The sequence below is a fragment of the Diplotaxodon limnothrissa genome, linkage group LG8 (assembly GCF_057381915.1).
Source record: "Diplotaxodon limnothrissa isolate DT_005_m linkage group LG8, D_limnothrissa_male_GT1.1, whole genome shotgun sequence".
In the NCBI taxonomy this organism is placed as follows: domain Eukaryota; kingdom Metazoa; phylum Chordata; class Actinopteri; order Cichliformes; family Cichlidae; genus Diplotaxodon; species Diplotaxodon limnothrissa.
Genome location: NC_140603.1, coordinates 16,137,455 through 16,160,645, shown reverse-complemented (window position 1 = coordinate 16,160,645; position 23,191 = coordinate 16,137,455). Strand labels below are relative to the sequence as shown.

Below are 23,191 nucleotides of genomic sequence, written 5' to 3'. Positions count from 1 at the left end.
CTACCTTCCGGGACGGGCGATTCTCTGCACTCTTTTCCTCTTCTTTCTTCAACGTTAGGGGTTAGACTACCCTTCGGTTCATTGAATAGATCAGGGGATTTATTTTGCCCCTTGGCCGGGATCCATGTTTCTTTTGGGGTCACAGCAGTGTCCCCCTTTCTTGGTCAGACCCTCCTTGGTCTGCCTCTGGATTTCCGCCAACCACTTCGTGGTTATTGCTGTGGTTCTGGGATCCTCTCGAGGTGACTAGCAGGAGCCCAAACGGCATGACCCTTGACCCCAATTGCTGTCTTGGCAGTCTTGGTGTCTGCTGCGAAGGATATCTTCGTGACCTCATCTGGTGTCTGCTCCTAGCTCTGTAAAAGACGGAAAAACCAAACACTTCTCTGCCTAGCCTAGATAATCTAATGTTATTATCCACTGTTCTTCTAGTGATTCAAAATTGGTTTAGAATATCATATCCGGGACCCTCTGACCTGGAAAATTAGTCTAATTATTATCTGTGTGTAAGCGTGTTTGCAGTTACCCCTCTGCAATTTAAGTCATTTCCTACAATATATCAGTCCGGACAGTCACGCCGAACGAAGCTTATGACCGTCAGAAGACTGAGTGACAAATCTCATGAGCACATTTGCAATGTGTGTATGAAAATGATTATAATCACGTATTGTAGTAAAAGAAATCAAAAAGAAATCAAACATTTTCAATCCTAACATTTTCCCTCCTTTCACAAAAAGCATGTGTTTCATTCAACCTGCTGTCCCACAGTTTCCCCTCCAGTGTGATACTAAGCTTCTCATGAACACAGGCATTTTATCTTCTAAACGCGATTCAGTTTATTTAATCATTAACAGTTTATATTGATTTACATTTTTTCGCTTAGAAAAAAATACTTGAACAAATGGATCAAAATTAAACACCACCACAGCAGCGTGTCTTATAAAACAGACAGTGCTGTCAATACTGTAGCTCCTCCCATGAAAACGTTACCTGCCTTACCTTTCATCAGTCATCCTATGACTGTTGTATTTTGGATTAAACCACTCCTGTGACACAGAGCAGAAGTAATTCCTCACCTACTGTATCAGTCAAATTAAAAAAACAAACAGACTGGGGTTTTTTCGTGGAAGCAACACAATGGATTGGATAATTTGTGTTACACTATTTTCATCTGGTAAGACAAGTTTGTGCCTTCTGATTTTGTCTTTAGTTCTTTAATTATGAATGAGTACAACCTGTGGAAAAATGACTGTAAGTATACACAGCCACATTTTTCTATTTATAAAATATTTCTTTTAGTATTAAAAACCCACAAATAAATTGACGGTAAAATATAAAGTGAAACCATATGACCTTGACATATTTTTGTGATGGCCCTTTCCTTATTTGCACTTTATCCTCTGTGAATTAAACTACCTGCTGAAATGTGTCATGAGTTCAGTCAACTTCTGACTCTAAAAATAAATTTATAACTAAAATGTTTTGATGTTGTCTGTCGTAGAAATGCAGTGTGAAAATTTCACGAAGTAATACATTCTTAATTATTAACCCCACAAAACCTGTAGAACTGGATTTATGAACCCAAATGATTTAGTAGTTTATGCAGTCATTATATATTCCTCCTTGTTTTATGCAGGGCGACACAAAACTGTAAACTTTTTACGACCACGACACACCATATTCTTCCTTCCAACTTATTCTCTCCATGTACTGAAAATCTTTAATTACAAAAGATTACAGTAATCTAAAGAGACAGTGGTGATAAGAGGAACTTGAGAGGGTGTCAGTATTATAAAATATCTATGTCTAAATACATTTGGTTTTTGCAAAACTATCAAATTAAGATTTCATTATTGAACAGAAAAATATATTGATTGTTCATAGCATGACCCAAAAAAGGAAATGTGATAAATGTAAGTTGTTTCATAAAAATAATTGGCACAAAAATTCAGGTCTAGCCTTATATAGAACAAGGGCTATGTAGTATTGCAACAATATCAGAGTTTCACTTTATGGCAACCATATAACAATACAATTTCCGTGCCTCTATACTGTTTTTATTATCTAAAGTGCACGCTACTGATTTAGATTTTCTTCTTTGGGGATGTACATTTGTGACATCAAACTTACTTCCCTCAGAGACTTCATTTCCTTTACTTGCATGTGGGTGTGGTAGGTATTGATGAGTCTGACTGTTAGGGAGGACTGGAGAATGTGCACGCAAGCAGCATTCTCCATTCTGTTATTTTTTAGCACTGTAAGTAAGCACATGCATACAAAAAGGTTGTCTATTTTTATACTGTGGAATATCCTGAAACTAATTGTAGAGTTAAGCATTGATTTTCATCCTTTAAAGCTTTAAATGTCTGTATTTTTTAAATGGAGGAAGATATAAGAAGAAAAGATAGAATCTGGTTTAAATTTTAATCTTCAATATGTTTTTTAGCTTTGTAAAATATCTGGCTTTAGAGCACTGTAGTGGTAATGACAGATTCACTGTAGTGCAGGGGTGTCAAACATAAGGCCAGAGGGCTAAAATATGCCTGGCAAAGACTCCAATAAGACCCACTGGATGGCTTTGGATCAAGTGAAAAAGGGCATAAATTTAATAAGACTTTAAAATATATTTTCATAGGTTTTACAGCATTTCCTCCTGATAAAGATAGAGAATTGTACCACACCAAAGTAAATAAGTAATAGATGAACAATGAAATGACAGAAAAGTTCCTGTTTTTTCAGTATCTTCTCTAAATCTCTATTTTTTTTATTACAATGGGTCCAGTGAAAGAAAACAAAGAAAGGATTATTTATGTGAATTAATAAAAGGTTCTCTTGTATAATTACAGGACAGTCTGCAATGATCTAATATAACTTTATTGTTTTACACATTGATTATCTAAAATTTAAGCCCAAAGGGTCATGCTGACAAGATGTTCTTCATTAACTCCAGCAAAATTTCTTTATCATATATACAAACTGAGACATACTCTTTAAATTGCACTCTTTATTCTTATATTTAGCTATCTCAGGGAGTGTGTAGTTGTACTATGAGCTGTATGTGGTCCTAGTGTGAAGTGACTTTGACATCTCTGCTATAGTGGTAGTCTAGACATAGTATGAAAATAAAACAGACTGCGTATAATTTCCTAAATGTGATTACATTGAGAAAGGCTATAATTACATTATTAGATGACCTTAAGTAAGATTATTGATGTCATTCTTTCTTTTTCTTTTTTTCTTCTGCTTTTTAAAAAAAAAACATTTCTCAGTGTTAAATGCTGCACTTTGTTTCAATATTGATCCCGTGGCTTGGAAGACCCTGAGTAACTCTGCTGCTGGTTTTGGCTACCAGGTGATTCAAAGACAATCAGAGTAAGTCAGGACATGCATTTTTATGTTGGATGTGGGTCTGCACCTGCGTGGTTAAGATTATTTTACAGATTTAACATTTTTTGAACTGGCCTCTCTGTTATGCCTTACAGTAATAATTAAACAATACTTCTTAACAGAAAACATACAGTGTATTTAATAATAATAATAATACATTTTATTTCAAAAGTGCCTTTCAGAACACTCAAGGACACTGTGAAGAGCAAAGTAGTAAAAGCAGGGAATATACACAATAATGAGAAACATAATAGAACGAACAGATTAAAAGTTAGCAGGGTGGAAAGGTTATGTGGAATAAGCTATTTTGAACAGGTGAGTTTTGAGTCTAGACTTAAAAAGAGAAAATGAGATGATATTTCTCATATCAGGAAGTAGGGAATTCCAAAGTTAAGGAGCATAGCAACTGAAGGGCCTGCCCTCCATAGTGACAAGAGAGTGGGAATATGTCAGTGAAGGTTCTCAGTCATCCAGGTCATCGTAGTCTAAGGAGCTTGGAAAGAAAAGCGTCTAGACTTCTTTAAGTTGCTTGAAGACGTTTCACCTCTCATCCGAGAAGCTTCTGCCGGTCTTGGGTCAAATGGTGGAGAGTCCTGAATTTTAAGCCCTGTGGGAGTATCCCCCGAGAGGGACAATGGACCACCTAATGATCCTCTACCTAATCACATGAACCAAGGTGTGAAAATGGGTGTAGGTCACAATCAGCCAAGATTTCAGGTGAGCTCATTGTGAAACCTAGCCCCACCCTATCATGTGATTTCCTGAGGTCAGATGGCCCAGGATGTGAGTGGGCGTTCTCTGTCCAAAATGTGTAAAATGGCATCCTCAAAAGAGTGACCTTTGTCCTTTAAATGCAGATGGGCTGCTGAGTTTTGTCCCGTGGAGGTGGCTCTCCTATGTTGTGCCATGCGTTTATGAAGTGGCTGTGTGTTCTCTCCAATGTAGAGGTCTGAGCATTCCTCATTACACTGTACAGAATACACTACATTGTTGAGTTTGTGTTTAGGAGTTTTGTCTTGGGGATGAACCAGTTTCTGTGTGTTGCTGGGTCTGAAGTAAATTGCGATGTCGTGCTTGGAGAAAACTCTCCTGAGTTTTTCTGATACACCGGGTATATAGGGAATGACAATGTTGTTGCGTCTGTCTTTCTTATTCTCCCTCGCTGGTGTCTGATCTTCTTTTCTGTGCATCTTTGCTGACTTGATGAAAGCCCAAACAGGATAACCGCATGTTTTAAGAGCTTCCTTTACATGTGTGCGTTCCTTCTTTTTCCCTTCAGGCTTAGAGGAAACATGTTCTGCCCGGTGGTGTAGGGTCCTAAATACTCCAAGGTTGTGTTCTAGAGGGTGGTGGGAGTCAAAGAGGAGGTACTGGTCCGTGTGTGTGGGCTTCTGGTAAACTTCGATGTTGAGGTTTCCATTCTCTTCAATGTGCACGGCACAGTCCAGGAAATGCAAACAGTTGTCCTTTGTGTCTTCCCTGGTGAACTTGATCTATTTATCCACAGCGTTGATGTGAGCAGTGAAGGATTCCACTACTTGTGTTTTGATTTTGACCCAGGTGTCGTCTACATATCTGTACCAGTGGCTGGGTAATCTCCTTTTTAAAAGATCCAAGAGCCTTTCTTTCCAATTCCTCCATGTAAAGGTTGGCTACAGTGGGTGACACCGGGGAGCCCATGGCACAGCCATGTTTTTGTCTGTAGAAACCCTCATTGTATTTGAAATATGTAGTGGTAAGGCAGACACTGGGAAGGAACAGAGAGAGAGAGAGAAGAGGATCTGAGGCACCGAGATGGAATGGTGATCTGAACCAAATCAGAGAGATTTGGAGGGGAGAGAAGATGAATAGTCTTGAATGTATACAGAAGTATTTTAAAATTGATGCGATGTTTGACCAGAAGCCAATGAAGCTGCTTCAGGACAGGGGTGATGTGGTGAATAGAGGGAATCCTAGTGTTAATACGGGCAGCAGAGTTCTGGACACGTTGAAGCTTATTGATGGATTTTTGAGCCAGGAATGAAGAGTAAACAGGAGTCAGCTGCCATAAGCAGATCGTTGATTATTTTTATAATGGCTGTTTCTCTGCTATTGCAAGGACAAAAACCAGACTGGAACTGTTCATAGAGATTATTGTTATTTACCTACAATTCTCTGTCTGGACTTACTTCATTGACTGGATTTATTTCTTTAGTGTGCTCGTCAGTGCCCCAGTAGAACAATATTCACAAAATCGAAGGGGGAAAATTTATAGCTGCACCGCCTCTCCCCGAAACTGCCAAAATATCCCGTTTGAAGGTAAGTAATCATTCATTATTGAATGTATTGACAAGATGTGATGGAACTCTAACGGCATGTGTTTTATCGTGAGCTGCACAGAAACATGTGTAAATCAAATTATAATTAGATTTTTCAAAGTAAATATCTTAGTTTGTAACACTGAGCCTTTAAAACTAGAAATATCTTGCTAAAATAAGCAAAGAAAAAAGTCAATGGCATTAGGAATGTTAATGTTAAGATAATTCTTTAAGTGAAACTAAATTATATGATATTAAAGCGGCCTGGTTTACATCCTGGTTTGCAGTTGAGAGAAGTTCCAATGGGAAGTATTTCAGTCATGCTGCTTTGGAGTCATTGATTTAAGTCTTATTTTCTTCCTTTCAATTGCCTTTTATGAGTATTTAAAAAAATATTGCTTGTTTTTAATACAGCACCAGATTTTGCAGTCAACATGTCGCTTGGTCTGACAATGAAAAGTGATCCCACAACACAAAACACTGTGGTGAGTTGGTGAACTGCAGACATTACCAGTACATTGTCAAAATCTCTTGTTATTGTCACGTCCACTGTGGCAGACATGTGGAGGTGGAGAATTAGGACCCAAGAGTGATACAGGGTGATACAAATAGATACGGCGAAGGTGAGCATGGAAGCTAAGCAAAACCTAAACTGGGAAAACTAACTGAAACAAACCAGAAACAGAGGTGTAGGGAGACTCAGGGAAATACACAGATGAGCCAGCAACGTGCACACAAGAAAACACAGGGTTTAAATACACACAGGGCAATCAGGGAATGGGAGACACGGCTGGGATTAATTGGACATAACGAGACAAGGGGAAGCGAAACTAGAAACACTGACAAGAGACACAGACCTTCAAAATAAAACAGGAAACACACTGACTGAACTCTACACATGCAAACTTAACACAGACTGCGGAGACAGAACATAGGAACGTGAAACATGGAACAGGAGAGCACAAAGGACACAAAACACTAGGGATAATCATAAAAAACAACCCAAAATAAACAAAACCACAGAATAATAATAATAAACTTAAACATAAACATGGAGTCCACAGACTCTGGACCATGACAGTTATAATTAGAAAATGCATGAAGGCCATTCCATGACAACTTAGGCTACGTTCACACTGCAGGTCTTAATGCTCAATTCCGATTTTTTTGTCTGCTTGTTCACACTACAAATAAAATGCGACAGCAAACGCGCTCTAGTGTGAACCCTCAAAGCGGCGCACATGCGCAAAAGAAAACGTCACACACAACGTGCTCTGTTTAGACCCAGAGCAAACGATATTGTTTGACTGATGGCCCTTAACCCTCTCAGGCTCAAATTAAGTTTTTTGTTGCTAATGCACAACCAAGTCCTGCAGTGGTACTTCTGAGTAAAAAAACTCATAAAATATGTATGTGGGGTAATCAGGTTGTTAGTTTTTAACTGTTGTAAATCGGCAACGCCTGCCTCGAGAGGGTTAATATAAAGACTTCGGACTTTACGTTTCCCAATTTTTGCTTTAAGTTATTTTGTTATTTACATAATGTAAATGTAAATATGTAAATAACCTAATAATTATCCTTATTGCTGTTTGCTTCAAAGGATAGTTGCAGATTTCTGTCAGAATCTGCAGATTATACAGTTATAAATAACATGTTCACGTTTCTCCAACGTTGTCTTCCCAACACTGACACAGGTTTCACTGCTGGATGGCCAGGAAGCGTTTGCGATGTCTTCTCCGGAGCTGATAATTGGCGTCTGTCTTGTGTCAGTGACGTAAAAGATGGATTTAATGCGACTTGACCGTTCAAACAAGAGTCGCTTTCTAAAACATTGGATATTTATCAGATTCAGTACCACATATGAAAGTGACCCAGATCGGATTTGAAAATATTGGATTTGTGCCGTTCACACTGTCATACCATGATCGGATATGGGTCGCATAGGGTCAATGCGCTTTCGCCTGCAGTGTGAACATAGCCTTAGTGTGCCTTCCACCAACACCCCATAAAATCAGCTGATGTTTTGGGTACAATACGTTTAGCATATTTAATGAAGCCATTCAAAATTTTACCTTGTTTACTGAAAAACACTTAGAGACACTTAAGACATAGGACAGGTGTATAGGACTGGGTCTGCTTATTTTAGTTCACTTGTTTAACATATTCAAGCTCTGTGAAAAACTAAATGTATTTTTTCAGTCCTGAAATGTTAATGCAGATATATCACATACATAAACAAGAAGTTTGGAAGACTGAAAAATGTTGAAAAAGGTTATTTAAAAACATGTAAGAATTATAAATTGCTTAAATTTTGAACCAACCCCAATACTTTAAGGACTTCTAGCTTGGAAATGTTTCATGGTAGAATTTAGTGTGGCTTCTTTAAATATGTTAAAGTTGTAAAAAAAAGAAAATTTCAGCTTAATTTCAGGTATGTTTGATGTTATATCAAAGTAATCATTGTATGAAGGACAGGGAAGTAATCAGCCTACTGTATTAATGGAAAATTGACACTGTCTCCTCTCAGGTGTGTGGTCCAACCATCCCAAAGGACTGCAAAAGTATCACCATGTACAACGGTGTGTGCTTCCACATGGACCGTTCTAATATATTTGGACTACCCATACCTTCTTCTCTTCAAGGTAACAGTAAATAAAATTTGTGATGATATACCCATAATGCTTAGAGTCCTGGGGCCTCACTAATTAAAAAAAGAGCTTTTGGATTTTATACTTGAACGTAGAGTTCTAATGACTTATTTTGGTGCTTGTACAATCTCTAAATCTCAGATCAACTGAAACTATATTGAGACTTCTGTTTATACATGTCAGCAAAAAATAAGGTTTAGTCAAAACAGAAGTGGAGTAAATTAAAAAAAAGGGATTGATGCCAGGTTTTGTGTATGACTTGTATGATTTGGTGGTCTAAGATTACAGATGAGACCAAACCTCAAGATCTAAGCTTGGATGGATAGATGCATCCAAAACTGCCATACCACAAAATAACCAATAGGAAGTTGTCACCTTAAAAACAAAACAAAAAAAACAATAAAATTGTTTTAAGTTGTCAATTTACTCCTATTGGTAAGTAAGTTTTAACCTTAGGCTAAAATCCCACACACTGACACAAACCCCTATCCTAGTTAGGACACAGTCTCTTTTTTAGTGTGCTGATTGTGGCCAGAGGTAGATTCTTTTTACATGAACCTCTAAAATTAGTTTTAGATCAAACTAGTTTAATCTTTTATTCTTAATGTTTTGTCTGTCAAATCAGATTACATTTAGTATTTACTACGTAAATGAACTCAAAGGGCCATTAACGAGAAGTTTATTTCAGCATGTGGTACTGTGTGGTACTGTTAACTTTAACCCTTTGAAATTAAATTCATTTTGAAATTAATCTCTTTGATAGCATGCCCGCCGCAAGTAGACATTGCTTTTCTGTTGGATGGTTCAGGCAGCATATCTACTACAGACTTTCAAACAATGAAGACATTTGTGAAAACGCTAATTCAGTCATTTCTCTCAAATGATGCACAGGTAAGGCCCTGCAGTCCCTCTGTAATTTAAATCATGGCACATAAAATTGTTTTATCTTTATTTCTATTTATTTTCACAAAGCATGACAATTTCTTTTTCTTTTCTTTTTTTGCAGTTTTCTGTTTCCCAGTTCTCCACGTTCCCTCTAATTCATTTTTATTTTAAGAAATTTACCTCATCTGGACCATGGATTGACATAGATGGAATTAGTCAGCTGGGGGGAGCTACTTACACAGCTAAGGCCATCAGACATGTTGTGTCAGTGATGCAATAATATTACTAAAGCACTACAGTGAACTTATTGTCTAGATTTCCTGCCCAGATTATTTTCTTCTGGTGCATCTCACCACACTAAGTACTGTGTGTTTGAAAGCCTGTAAAAAGACAGACTTGGGTTTTGAAGAATTATTTCCCACAGATTTGATGAGATGAGCATAACCAAGGCTAAATTCAAATACTTGCATTAGCTGGATTTGCAAAGTGCAAAAATATCTGCAATACTAAAAGATAATACAAAAATGATGCATATCAAGACAATAATAACACATGCAATTTAGTCATGACCATAAGATGCACTTTGAAAAGTTGTTTTGTGTTAAAAATAGATTTCTTTTTTCACTTGGCAGGAACAATGTTTTCATACCAGGTTCTAGACCAAATGTAAAGAAGGTCTTGATAGTAATTACTGATGGACAATCTCATGATCGTTATGATCTGGGAGGTGCAGCACAGCTAGCAGAGAGTAAAAACATTGTTCGATTTGCTATTGGGGTAAGTACTTCCATTATTATTATTATTATTTTTATTACTCACAATGTGTTTCAGCCAACTATCAGACAAAACTCACAAGATATAACACTATATGCACAACTATAACAGTAGATGATGGAGTACACAGGAGGCAAGAAATTTCACAAATTGACAGTACCACACTCAAATTCAGTGAGCTCTTTAGAACAACCCATTCTTTCATAAATGTTTGTAAAGAAGGCCTACACTGGTAGTTGTTTGTTTATTTATATCTGTGACAATGGGATGCAAAAAACACCTGAAGGCTAACGTAGTGAAATCAAAGCCCATTTCACTGACCACATAAACTTAAAATAGAATTTCTTAAATTCATGAAAAGGCAGAATTTTTTGATGGGAACCTAAACTGTTCATAATCAAATTTATGTGAAAAATATTTTGCAGAATTACGTAACTGTTATCATGAATGTGGGTCATATTCAGTGAGTGCACAATACCTGTCTATAAACTGGGTGAAAGGCGTAAAGTTATGGACCATAATCTGTACTGAGCAAATCCTGCTGCATAGTATAACAACTCAAACATATATTTTATAACACCAGGTGGGGAGTGCATTTACTAACAGTGCAGCAAAACAAGAACTGGACACCATTGCATCTTCTCCCTCAGTCAAATACGTGTTTCAAGTGCAGAACTTCAACGCACTTGAATTAATAAGACAGAGTCTGCAGGACAAAATCTTCTCCATTGAAGGTACAAAGATAAATGTATTGTAATAGCTTTTTTACAATTAAAATGACATACATGGTATTACTTTTCATTTAGTTTTTAACAATCAATCTCATTTCAATCTCGCTTTTGTAATCAAGAGAAAAAAAATTATTTGGAGCTACTACTTAACTTAGAATAATTAAAAAAAAAAAAACTTCTTTTAAAGTGAAATTTGTTGTAGTGTGTCTTTTACCTTCTCATTTATTTTTCTGTTACAGGATCTCAAAGCAGTGGAGAGTCACTGACAATGGAAATGTCTCAAGAGGGATTCAGTGCAGTTTATGTGCCCGAGGTAATTAAAACTACCTGAAACTCACCAGACAGTCTAGTCATAGAAAGAGAGATTCACACATTTATAATAACCCAAAAGCAAGCAGACAGTTATCTAGTTAAACATACTCCAGGTTTGAAATGAAAAATAAATTGTATATAAAATGTATTTCCTGTCTGCACTGTAGGGAATTCAGATGTCTATTGTTGGTGCAAACCAGTGGAAGGGAGGCTACGTGCAATACACAACAGGAGGCCAGAAGCTGAAAACATATGAGGACGTGTCTTTGGAGCCTGACAGTTATCTTGGTAAGAATATTACAGCTTTAACAATCTAACTCATACACATGTGATCATGTATATACACAGCTCTGCTGTAATTCTTTCACCCAAACACACTAATGTGTTTGCAAAATGAACACATTTTAAAAGAAGGAATAAGGAATCTTCCTCTCTTTGAATACCTAACCTCTAGGTTACTCCATGGCAACTGCTAAAACCCGAAGTGGCTCACTAACAATTGTTGGTGCTCCAAGATACAAACACAGAGGAGTTGTGGTCGCTGTTAACAGACAAAGCTTTGAAAACCAAAAGATCGAGCCCTTTTCATCACAGGTATGAATTTACAGCAAGACAGATCTGAATGGAATTGTAAACTATATATGAATTATTTTCTTAAATAAAAGCTGTTGTTTTTTTCCCCTAAACATGAATCCTTTCATTACGAATTTGTTCCTTACACAGTATCAGACTGGTGCATATTTCGGGGCAGAGGTGTGTACCATGGACACAAATAATGATGACATCACTGATCTGATCTTCATATCAGCCCCAATGTACACGGAGCCTGATAGAGAGGGAAGAGTTTATGTTTGCAGACTAACTGGTTTGGTAAATCACAATTTTATGTACTGCAATTAAATGAATCAGTTTATTTTTCAACTTTCTTAATAACCATATAATATTCACTCTCCTGCTTTTAGTTTGTAGAGTGTAATTTTGATGATCCGTTAGTACTAAGAGGACATTTAGCTGTCAAAGGAAGGTTCGGCTCTTCTCTTGCTGTGCTGCCTGATCTAAACTCAGATGGATTCAGGGATTTGGCAGTTGGAGCACCTTTGGAGAATAATGGTGAAGGCAGCATCTACATATTCCACAGTGAAGGAGGACGAATCAGTCCTACTTACTCACAGGTACACAGCATCAAAGAACTCACGAGGATATATTAACACAGTTATCATTTAAGGCCCATATCTATACAATAAAGTTTGATTAATTAAAATATTTCACGTACACAGAGAATTACTGGCTCTGAGGTCCAGTCAGGACTGAAGTTCTTTGGAGTGACAATCAGTCAGTCGTCTTTTGATCAGAGTGGTGATAAACTACCTGACTTAGCGGTGGGTTCAAAGGGCACGGTTGTCTTACTGAGGTAAGTCACAGTCCAGATAGATACTCCAGTCATGTGTTATTATTGTCTGTGGTATGTCTACCAACTTTGTCAATGTCAAATGAATGCGCCAACTGTCAAACGATTAGGTCAATTTGAAGACCTGTGCATTGGTTTTATATAATATAATAATGAATCATAAATCATCATCAATGATAAAGTGATTCATGAAAAGTAATTTTTAATCTTTAATGGAATACATATGCAGGATAAAACAGGCATCTATTTTTTTCTCCCAGAAGTCACGTTATATGACTTAAAGTTTATCATGTCAAAAGCCTTTCTGATCATGAGATAAAAATTTTTTTCGTTGCGACATGATGGAACCCAGGAAAATGGCAAAACATGACATGCATGCGAACTTGCAGTAAGCTGCCGTAACAGCAGAGGGAGCGATTTTATTTCAATCCGACGTGAACATTATCACAGGAAAGCGTTTTAGCAGACATTATTAACACATTTACATGTTTATACATATTAGACACCTAGCTTAAACGTTTTTGGCAATTAAGGACCTTGAAATGTTCTTTATATGTTTTGTGTTCACTATTGATTTGTCTTTACATATGTTATCTCCCTGTGCTGGTAATACAACTTTTGCATGCAGAAATGCAACTGCATGCGTGTCCACTTCATGTTTTGCAGAAGCGTGAAATAAAAATGGTGGTCTGGTGTCTATTACACGTTTTGCCATCATATTGGGTTGCATAATGAGAGGTGCTCTGGTGACTAAAGGTGGAATAAATGTGGTTGGTTGAGACTGAAGTCTCAAAATAAAATGCGTAATTTATAACAGTAGCCTTGTTGTTCTAAAAAATAATTTCCAAGCAGAAATGGAAATGACTACATTACCCAGAAAGCTGCTGTACTAATTGAAAAACCAAATGTTGTTCATATGTGCTTTTCCTTTTTTCCAGATCAAGACCTATTGTAATGGTTGAAGTCGAGGTGTCATTCAGCCCAAACCAAATCCCTACTCAGAATGTAAGCTGCTCAAAACCACTGCAGAACACAGCTACAGTCTGCTTTACCATGAGCAGAGTGTCTACAGTTGATCGAGGTTCTTTATTCTCCTAACTTTTTCAAAATCAAAATGGCACTGCCCATCCATTTTCATTTTTTAGTGTATGTACATTTGTAACATTTTAAACTCTGATTTATTCCAGCTCAAGCTAGAATTAATTATACTTTTACACTCGATGCTACTCGCAAACCTCCAAACAACCGAGCTTACATCAGTGGGAAACAACGAGAGGAGCCTCGATCGGTCATTGTTGACTTAAGTACACCAAACTGTTCAACTGTAAACTTCTTTATTGAGGTAAAACAACATCAGAGAAAAACTAATATAACCAAAAATCAGGTTCAATTTGGTGAACAGCAGATTTTGTTTTCCATTTTGCTTTTAAGAGTCTTCCAACACGGAACCTAAATCTAACACTGCTGTCTTTTTGCAGGCCTGCCCAGACGATGCTCTCAATCAACTTTCCAATGAGCTCAAATTCACATTTGACGGTTTTCCTTCCAACACAAATCTCAGACCAAGCCTTGCTCAGCAGGCTCAAACAACAATAATTTATCCTGTAAATACCTTTAAAAATGTACTAGCTGGACATGAACTGAAGAACACAGCATTAGTTTTGACCTTATTTTTCTGAATTAACTTTTTGTTGCCATAAAATTGACTAACACTTCTTCTACCGAAGAATTCTTGGGTGTGAAAAGGACTTTGCTGTTTTCCAAAAGCGTATCAAGAATATTCAATTTGTTCAGATTAACAAAAATGTAAAAGTAAAGTTAGATGACAGAACAAACAGATTATTCGTTGGATTCACCGATGTTTCATTTATTATGTAAATAATGTGTAATATACATACTTTTCACATCATGCTGTGTTCCATAGTTAGGGTTTGAGATCAACTGCGGCACTGACAACAAATGTGTTGATGACCTAAAAGTGGACTTCAACTTCACCAGGTTATTATATTATATTATATTATATTATATTATATTATATTATATTATATTATATAAGGCAGCACGGTGGTTAGCACTGTTGCCGCACAGCAAGAAGGTCCTGAGTTCAATTCCACCATCAGGCCGGGGTCTTTCTGTGTGGAGTTTGCATGTTCTCCCCGTGTTTGCGTGGGTTCCCTCCGGGTACTCCGGCTTCCTCCCACCGTCCAAAGACATGCAGCTTGTGGGGATAGGTTAATTGGATAATCCAAATTGTCACTAGGTGTGAATGTGAGTGCGAATGGTTGTCTGTCGGCCCTGTGACAGACTGGCGACCTGTCCAGGGTGTACCCCGCCTCTCGCCCTATGACAGCTGGGATAGGCTCCAGCACCCCCCGCAACCCTGAAAAGGATAAGCGGAAGCGAATGGATGGATGGATATATTATATTATATATTTTGTCGAGAACTTTACAATTCACCAAGAAAGCATCATGGTCCATTATTCTTTACACAGAGACAAATACTCAAGAAGCTGTTTTTTTGACAATTATTAAAGAAACACGAAACAAAAGAGGCATCAATCCACTTGCACAAAATTAATCAACAGCATATCAGCTCACCAGTGGGCAAATGGGCTCCTAGATGAAAAGAGTATCAAAAAATTGCCAATTCACGTATATCTCTTCTCTACACACCTTCACACTAATCTGCAGGTTAAACCGGGGTTGCATAAAAAAACACAGCGCAAATGCCCCCACCAAAGGCACCCAGACACCTCCACTTCAGGCCCTCAGGTTCTTAATAAAACAAAATACAAAAGTCATTCATATTTCAAAAAGATACGAAAAACCAGCAAATATGGCCTTTCACATACAACACATACATAAGTGTCATACATTAAAAGGGCTCAAAGATTTGACCAATACACAAAACATAATAAAACAGCATCAGCATTGAAGCACAGCATATATGTTACATACTACATATTTTGAATTCTAACATAGTATGTTAGAATTCAACACAAATACATGCTATATTTAGCTTATGGAAAGCTCACCAACACAGTGCAATCTGTTTTCCTCTTCCTTTATTCTCGTCCTCTGTCAGATCCTCAGAGGTTAAAGTGGGCATTGATGAGCTTTTGAATGTCACAGTCACAGTGGAGAACAGAGGAGAAAACTCCTACAACAGTCGCGTTATTCTCACGTACCCAGCTGGACTCTCCTACAGGAAGTTCACCATTCAGCAGGTAAGGCATCAGGATCAAGTCTTTATCAGTTCATCACTGATCTGCTGCTCTCCCAGTGCATCCAGAAGTCATTTTATTTACTAATAAAGGGAAGAATTGAGTGCAAATCCTTGGACAGTGAAGATGGTTTATCCCGAGGAAGGACAGACTGTACTATTGACAAGCCAATTTTCAAGAGCAAAACTGAGGTTTGTTTTTTTTGATGCAATTTTCTCTTCTCACTTCTGCACAGTTTAGTAAAAAGATGTGAGGGAATCAAGATTTCTCTCCTTTATTTCAATTAAGGCTTTCTTCATTGTCTCCTATGGGATTGACACCAACAGTCGACTTGCGAGAAAGATCTTTGTCACTGCAAATGCCACCAGGTACTGTTCATTTGGTCATTTAGGTACTCCTTGTTTAATAACCCCACAGATACAGTACAACCATTTCACTTCTCTCTTTCAGTGGAAATCAAGAGAACACTACTACGAGTGAAAGCTACGAAATGAAAGAGATTGCTGTGAAATACAGCATTTCCATGACATTTGAAAAGTACGTGTGTTTGTATTTGTAACAAAGGAAATTATTTGCAAGCCAACATTCTTTTGTCTTACACATTATTTATATAATGTTTAAATGTTTAAATCTTTCTAGCACCCTCAGCTACAGCAATTTTACTTTTGGGATAAATAATTTGCAGAAACCGGTTCGACAATCAGTCACGGTAAAATATAATAAAATATAATAAATATTATTGTGTGAATTAGACCTAACCATTATAATGCTTGACTGCCTTTGTCTTTTCTCCCCATGTTTTAGGTAACAAATTATATCAGAGCGCTTAATTTCACTGTGGTGATCAAGGTTCCAGTGAAGCTTGATGAAAAAGAGATTTGGGTGAATTTGAGCAGCCTACAGGTAATAGAAAAGATACAAAAATGGGTCACAATTAGCTGTGTGATGGGTGAATTTGCTAAAATTAGGATCAATCACCCTGACATTAATGTAAGTGTATTTCAGATTGCAGACTGTCAGAGAGGAAATGATGAAGCACCAAATGTCACAGATTCTGTTCCAAAGATACAAAAGAATAAAGTGGTGGTAAGTATGCCTCTGCACTTTTGCTACCTGTTAAAACTGAACCATGGTACAGATTCAAAACATAACCTTGTACTGAATCACAGATTTGTTTCATTCAGTCTTCTTTAAATCACCCACAGGACTGCTCTGTAGCCATGTGCAGAGTGTTCAAGTGCAACACCTTCATGGGAAGACTGCAGAGTAGGACATACGAAATCTCTGCCAACCTCAGTTCAGGATGGATAGAGCAGGTAATTAAAGGGTAGTTTTTTTTATAAATGATTTATACATATTTGGATTATAGGTGGTCTTATGTACTTGAATATGATAACAATTTCTCCCTTAAATTGAACAATATTTTTAATTCAGCCTCATCCTAGTCTATTTTTTTTTTCCATAGATTGGACTTCAATCTGCTAAATTCCTCTTGACCAGTACAGCCACTGTGGAGTATGACAAAGAACAATACATCTACTTTTCAACAGGGTCTTACAACAATCCTCCTGTTCGCAAGGTGACTTAGCATTACTTTCTCTTGTTTGAGATGTACAAGAGCTTAAATGTCATCCACATTGTGTCTCGTCATCTCTCAGATTGTAGCAGAGGTAGAAGTTTACCCTAAGCCAGATTTCACTAAAGCGATCATTGGAGGATGCTTGGGAGGGTTGGCTATTCTGGCTTTACTCACTGCTGGCCTGTATAAGGTGAAAGACTCTTCTTACACTTTTTCAATTCATTACATAGCTTTAAGATTTTTAGAGATCATGACCAGTTAAACAAAGGTTAAAGGTTTTTATAGTCACTCATATAGTTATTTTCATTCATTTTGTTTGCAACTGCAATACACAATATCTGCCTTTTAATGTTTTTTCCTTGCACTTCTAGGCTGGGTTTTTCAAGAGCAAATACAAACAGATGATGAACGACAGTACAGAAGATGGTCCAGGGAATGATGCAAGTGCACTCACAGCAGAATAAGAAAATCATATTTGTAGTTGTACATTTACTCTATATGAAAAATTTAAGGCCCAGTGTGTGTAGCAATGTCCATACTACCACATTTGATTGAGTCAACAAAAGATAGCTTGCTGTGTGAAATTACTCCTTTGCTTGCTCATTTACTATTATCTAATATAGAGGCTCCTAGCTGTGTCCTTCCACTACCTTCAGAAGCAGAAAACTGCTGAAATTAAATCATCCGAGCAGAAAAATACAACTGTCAATCAATGCCTTAAACTTTAGACACCCGAGGACAAAGGAGACACAAAGTCTGCATTCTCAAATGAATTAGATGAGATTAAATTTAGTCTGTGAAAGTCCTGTGATGGATTATGGTTGGAAGTGTCTTTTCAGGGTGACTTTTTCTTTGGTGAAGAATTTTACTCTCTAATCTGATCAACAATAAAATATGTGTTGTCAGCTTTGTGATGTGAATTTTTAACTAATCATCAGTGTCTATCATGTGCAGCATGTAAACGCAACTATGCTTCCTTTTTTCATTCTTATTTGACTTATTATCTCACTTTTAATAAGAAGATAACATCAGCATATTCTTGCATAATTTATGTATTGGCAAAAGGACCATCATTTTACAAAACAATGCTATAGATGTCATGTTTCCGCTGTGTGGCAGGTAGGGATTGGACCCAAGCGCAAACTCATGGGGACACGGGGGATAAATTCAACGGAACAAAAAAAACAAAAAAATCACTGGCGTACAGTTCACCAATAACTCAGGGGGCCGACCGTGCGGGCGGCAACGGGGAAACAGTTCTGGGGCCGACCGTGCAGACGGCAACGGGGAAACAGTTCTGGGGGCCGACCTCGACGGCGATAACGTCCAGCTGGTGGCCCGGAAAGTGGCCGGCGATTCCGAGGTGCAGAATGTGGCTTGGTCGGCAGCGTGGCAGCTGCAGGACCAGGCGAGGCTGATACAGAAGCTGAGGCTGGTGCAGAAGCTGAAGCTGGACCAGGCGACGCTGAAGCTGGACCAGGCGACGGCGAAGCTGAAGCTGAACCAGGCGACGGCGTAGGTGCTGCAGGCCACGGCGTGGCAGCCCCAGGTGGTGGCTGGACGGGCTCCTCGGGCCCCCCAGCTGACGTGGCATGAGGCTGGACGGGCTCCTCGGGCCCCCCAGCTGACGTGGCATGACCAGTAGGGACAGAGACCACTGGCTGAACAGAAGGCAGGTGGTGGAACAAATGACTAAGCTGAACACTGGGGAGATGGCTGAGCTGCACAGTGGGCTAAGGGGTGAGCTAACAGTAACACAGGAAATTTAACTATGGACTGGGCTGCTAACAGAGCTAATGGCTGTATCCCAATTCAGGGTCTGCAGCCTTAAAGGCCCCATTTTAAGGCCGATTACGTCACAGCGACGCGACGAAGGCTGTCCCAATTCGAAGGCTGCTCGAAATGCGGCCCTCAAATGCGTCCTTCATTTCCCTGAATTTTAGGGATGTGGCGGTGTAGACTTCGTGGCCCAACATATCCCAGAATGCATAGCGCGGCGGTTTGTGTGGATAATTTTGCCAAAAAAAACGGCAGATGAGGGGCGCCCGAAGAGTAAACTTTAAGTAAGTACTGAATATTATGTCACTTATGTGCAAATGTTTAATAACGAAGAACATTAAAACATTACTGTTGGCCACATGTCGGCAAAGTTATGTGACATTAGTGACGTTTGTACTAACTTGGTTTTAAAGCCTTTACTTTAAAATATACGCCGTTCAATAGCTGAGCTTAATCTTACAGAGAATGATCAAAGCTCATGTAGAAACAAACAAACAAATGAACAAAAGATTTTCTCCTTCATTTCTGTCAAACAAAGCTGTATGAAACGTTTCCAGCTGTTAGTATCATGGTTGCTAGGCAACTTGGGCAGCGCGACGGAGGCTAGACTGTCCCATTTCACAAGCCTCGCATTTCCGGCCTTAGCGGTCTTTGAGTACGCGGCCCTTGTGGACCGTTAAGGCTGCGTACTTTAAGGCTGCAGACCCTCAATTGGGATACAGCCAATGACTGAGCTATAGACTGAAATGCATGCAGTAGTGATGGTGGTGATGATGGTTGTGGACTTAACTCTCCTGAGCCTCTGGAACACAGGGAGGACTGCTGGGCGGGCTTGCCTGAGCCTTCAGCAGAAACAAGAACGGGTGCACGCACCTGCCGGACACTAGCCGTTCCCACCCCAGGAGTAGGTATGGGTGCGGAGACGGGCTGTATCCTGGCTGACCTCACCCTGGGGACCGGCATGGGTGCAGGGGTGGACTGGTTCACAGCCCCCCTCACCCTGGAAGCCAGGACAGGCACCGGCAACGGCTGGGCAGCTGCCGTTCTCACCCGAGGCGCTGGTAGGGGGTGCAGAGACTGACAGAGCCTCAGTCGGCCTGGAAACCAGAGCAGGGACCAACTGGGCCCCAGACTCTCACACCCGAGGAACTGATACGGGTGCAGGGGTACGCTGGGCCCGAGCTGCCCTGGGAGCAGGAACACAAGTAGGCAAAGGATTGGGCCCAGAAAAAACAGTCTTAGAATGGGCAGGCTCAGGGTTAAAATGTACTGGGTCAGCAAAAACAAACTTATCAAAAATGAATTTTGCACTTTTTCCACCACGCTTTACAGTCTTTGTTTTAGTAGTGTTTAAAGGGTTTGAAGAGTTTGACTTGTCCTTAATTAATCCCCCCTCCCAGGGAGCTGAATGAAAATAATTTTCCCAGTCATTGTCATCATCCATAAGGGAAGTTCCCCATGGATCAGAGGTGAGTTTATCGTTCTTCTCAGTTGTGGCTTCAGGTGGAATGTGTGAAAGGCAGTCATTATGACTCACCACCGGGAGTTGCTCAGCAGGTGAAAAGTGACGGCGGCGTGAGCGTCGCTTCCTCTGAGGTGAGGAATCTGACGGGGTGTACAGCTGAGCCTCTGACGTGCAGGACGGCAATGCAGAGGCTGGCGCATGAGCATCAGAAGAAAAACTGAGCACTCCCACCTGAAGCGGCCGAGGCTTGGGTGCGAGCGGGGCAACAGGCGGAGGCTTTTGGCAACTTCGGGGACCTCCGAAAGCCAGCCGATTTCCTCGGAAAATCCGCCCATAGTCAGGAGTGCGCCACGGCCTCCAGCGGAGCTCCGCCTCCAGCGGAGCTCCTCCTCCAGCTGGGCAAAGGCAGCATCCTGACGCTCACGCAGCTGGGAGCGGTTTTCTGGGTCTGTGTAATGGTCGCGTTCTACCCTCATGTTTCGGCTGTGTGGCAGACAGGGATTGGACCCAAACGCAAACTCACGGGGACACGTGGGATAAACTTGAAAAGCACAGCTTTATTGCTGGAAAAACAGCAGGCAGGATTCAGAGACAATACTAACACAGTACAGAGGAAACAGGAGGAACATGAGGGTAGAACTAAACCTAAGAGCTAGAAATCACAACCCAGAAGGACAAGAAATCTAGAAAAGCAAAACAGGACCCAATAAACAATAATATAGAATCAAAACACTGGGCCACAGGCCCAGGACCGTGACAATAGAAGTAAAAGACTTTACAGCTTTAAATTCTAAACCATCTGTGTCAGTAACAAAATAAATGCCAAAAATGAGATTGTGCTGCTTTTTGCTTAAATGTAACATTTTAACCTAATATCAAAACATTTCATGCACATGTATTTTTAAAGAAATTGTTTGCTAGAATATCAAACTAGCTGTACTCAAAGAAAGGTGTGGTTCAGCAATTGCAATCTTACATTGAGAAACAATATGCTAAAAATATTTGACCTGCACATTTGACCTGGCCCTCAAAAGTCTTAGCAGCCAGGTTAAAATGATGCATCTTCAATGAATTTGCCAATATTTTCAGTTGATAAACAAACTTATTATTGTTCAAATGCCCTCTAAAGTCTGGAGTGGGTTTTCAGGTGGAGATATTATATAGCAGCTGGGTTTAAGGAAAAATGAGCACAGCTTTAAATATCCACACCATCTGTGTCAGTAACAAAATAAATGTCAAAAATGAGATTGTGCTGCTTTTTGCTTAAATGTAACATTTTAACCTAATATCAAAACATTTTATGCACATGTATTAAAAAACATGTTTGCTACAATATCAAACTAGCTGTACTCAAAGAAAGGTGTGGTTCAGCAATTGCAATCTTACATTGAGAAACAATATGCTAAAAATATTTGACCTGGCCATCACAAGTCTTAGCAGCCAGGTTAGACTGATGCATCTTACAAGACTAGAAAAAAGAAGGAAGAAACGTTTAAATGTGGAAGAGGGTAGTGGCCTCTTCAACCTCTGTGCTCTTTCTCAACTTGTATTACAAAACACAGATCAAGTCTTGTATTATATATCTTTATTCTTAAAGCATCAGAGCATGGAATATCATCCTAAAGAATGAAATTACAATTTTCCAAATTCTTGAGTATTTAGAAAATTTTGAAATTTAGGCAGTATTAAATTAATCACATTTTAAAACATGCATCATATTATCTACTACTAGAGGTGGGAAATAATGAAGTACAGACAATTTATTTCTGTACTTAAGTAGAATTTACAGGTATTTCTACTTGAGTATTTATTTTTCTCAAATTCAAAATTCAAATTTTATTTGTCACGTACACAGTCATACACAGTACAATATGTAGTGAAATGCTTGGACAACTGCTCGTGACCTAAAGAAAACAAAAAAAAGGAAAAGGCTATGAATAAGATAGGAAATAAATATGAAAAATTAAAAAGGGCAAATTTAACTAGGAAGGAATAAAATATAAATTAAGGTTAAAAATGAAATAACTGTACAACACAAATTAGAATGAAGGGTAAATTTAACTGGGAAAGAATAAGATAAAATATATAAATTAAAGTTGAAAATAAAATAACTGTACAACAAAATACACAATATAGAACTATATAAGAATGTATGAAGAAATATAAATAAATATATACACAATAACAGCAGCTGTACAAGTATTAACCGGAACTTTTGACAACTTTTGACAACTTTTGACTTTTACTCCCGACATTTTTAAACAAATATCTGTGCTTTCTACTCCTTACGTCAAAAGGGGCTCGTTACTTTAGGTTTGATGCATTTGAGGAGAGTTATTATTTCATGTCACTGTGGACCTTGACACATCAAACCAATTTGACCCTAAACAGAAAAAAATGAAAAGTCAGCTGGGCATACATTGTTCGATTTTTTCAGTCGCGTTGGTCAGCTCCTGCTCAAACTGTACGATTGAATTGCAGGGGTTAGAAGTTTGTTGGTCATGATGCAGGGTCTCACACTATACAGCCCAATGCTCTGATGCGACCTGAGTGCTCGCACTGCGTCTATAACATGAAGTGATAATATGAAGCTTATAACACAAAATCTGTCTCTCGCTCTCCTTCTCTGTCTTTCACTCACACAGACACACACACCACCATCAACTTTGCTAAATTGCTAATGAAAAACATTGACCAGGCAG

The 23,191-nt window shown here is 38.8% G+C and overlaps 1 protein-coding gene and 1 pseudogene across 1 annotated transcript; one reads left to right on the top strand and one right to left on the bottom strand.

Annotated features, from left to right (window-relative positions):
* The first annotated feature begins 1,137 nt into the window (after positions 1-1,137).
* Positions 1,138-17,709, top strand: LOC146626609 (integrin alpha-M-like). Its single transcript, XM_085361379.1, has 30 exons — positions 1,138-1,174; positions 3,270-3,372; positions 5,582-5,685; positions 6,099-6,169; positions 8,212-8,326; positions 9,096-9,223; positions 9,339-9,481; positions 9,850-9,994; positions 10,575-10,725; positions 10,962-11,035; positions 11,202-11,322; positions 11,489-11,628; positions 11,758-11,904; positions 11,997-12,206; positions 12,312-12,445; positions 13,381-13,523; positions 13,630-13,784; positions 13,921-14,046; positions 14,367-14,440; positions 15,528-15,669; positions 15,759-15,857; positions 15,955-16,034; positions 16,117-16,203; positions 16,306-16,375; positions 16,471-16,569; positions 16,672-16,752; positions 16,872-16,982; positions 17,132-17,245; positions 17,325-17,435; positions 17,617-17,709. The coding sequence occupies exons 1-30, from the start codon at positions 1,138-1,140 to the stop codon at positions 17,707-17,709; spliced, it is 3,408 nt and encodes a 1,135-aa protein (XP_085217505.1).
* Positions 4,046-5,067, bottom strand: LOC146626610 (uncharacterized; annotated as a pseudogene).
* Positions 17,710-23,191: the final 5,482 nt, after the last annotated feature.

Coding starts and splice junctions, on each gene's coding strand:
- LOC146626609 (XM_085361379.1), top strand. CDS start 1,138: ATGGATTGGATAATTTGTGTTACACTATTTTCATCTG. Junction 5,686..6,098: donor CCAAAATATCCCGTTTGAAG/GTAAGTAATCAT, acceptor TTTTTAATACAG/CACCAGATTTTGCAGTCAAC. Junction 16,035..16,116: donor GTCACTGCAAATGCCACCAG/GTACTGTTCATT, acceptor TCTCTCTTTCAG/TGGAAATCAAGAGAACACTA.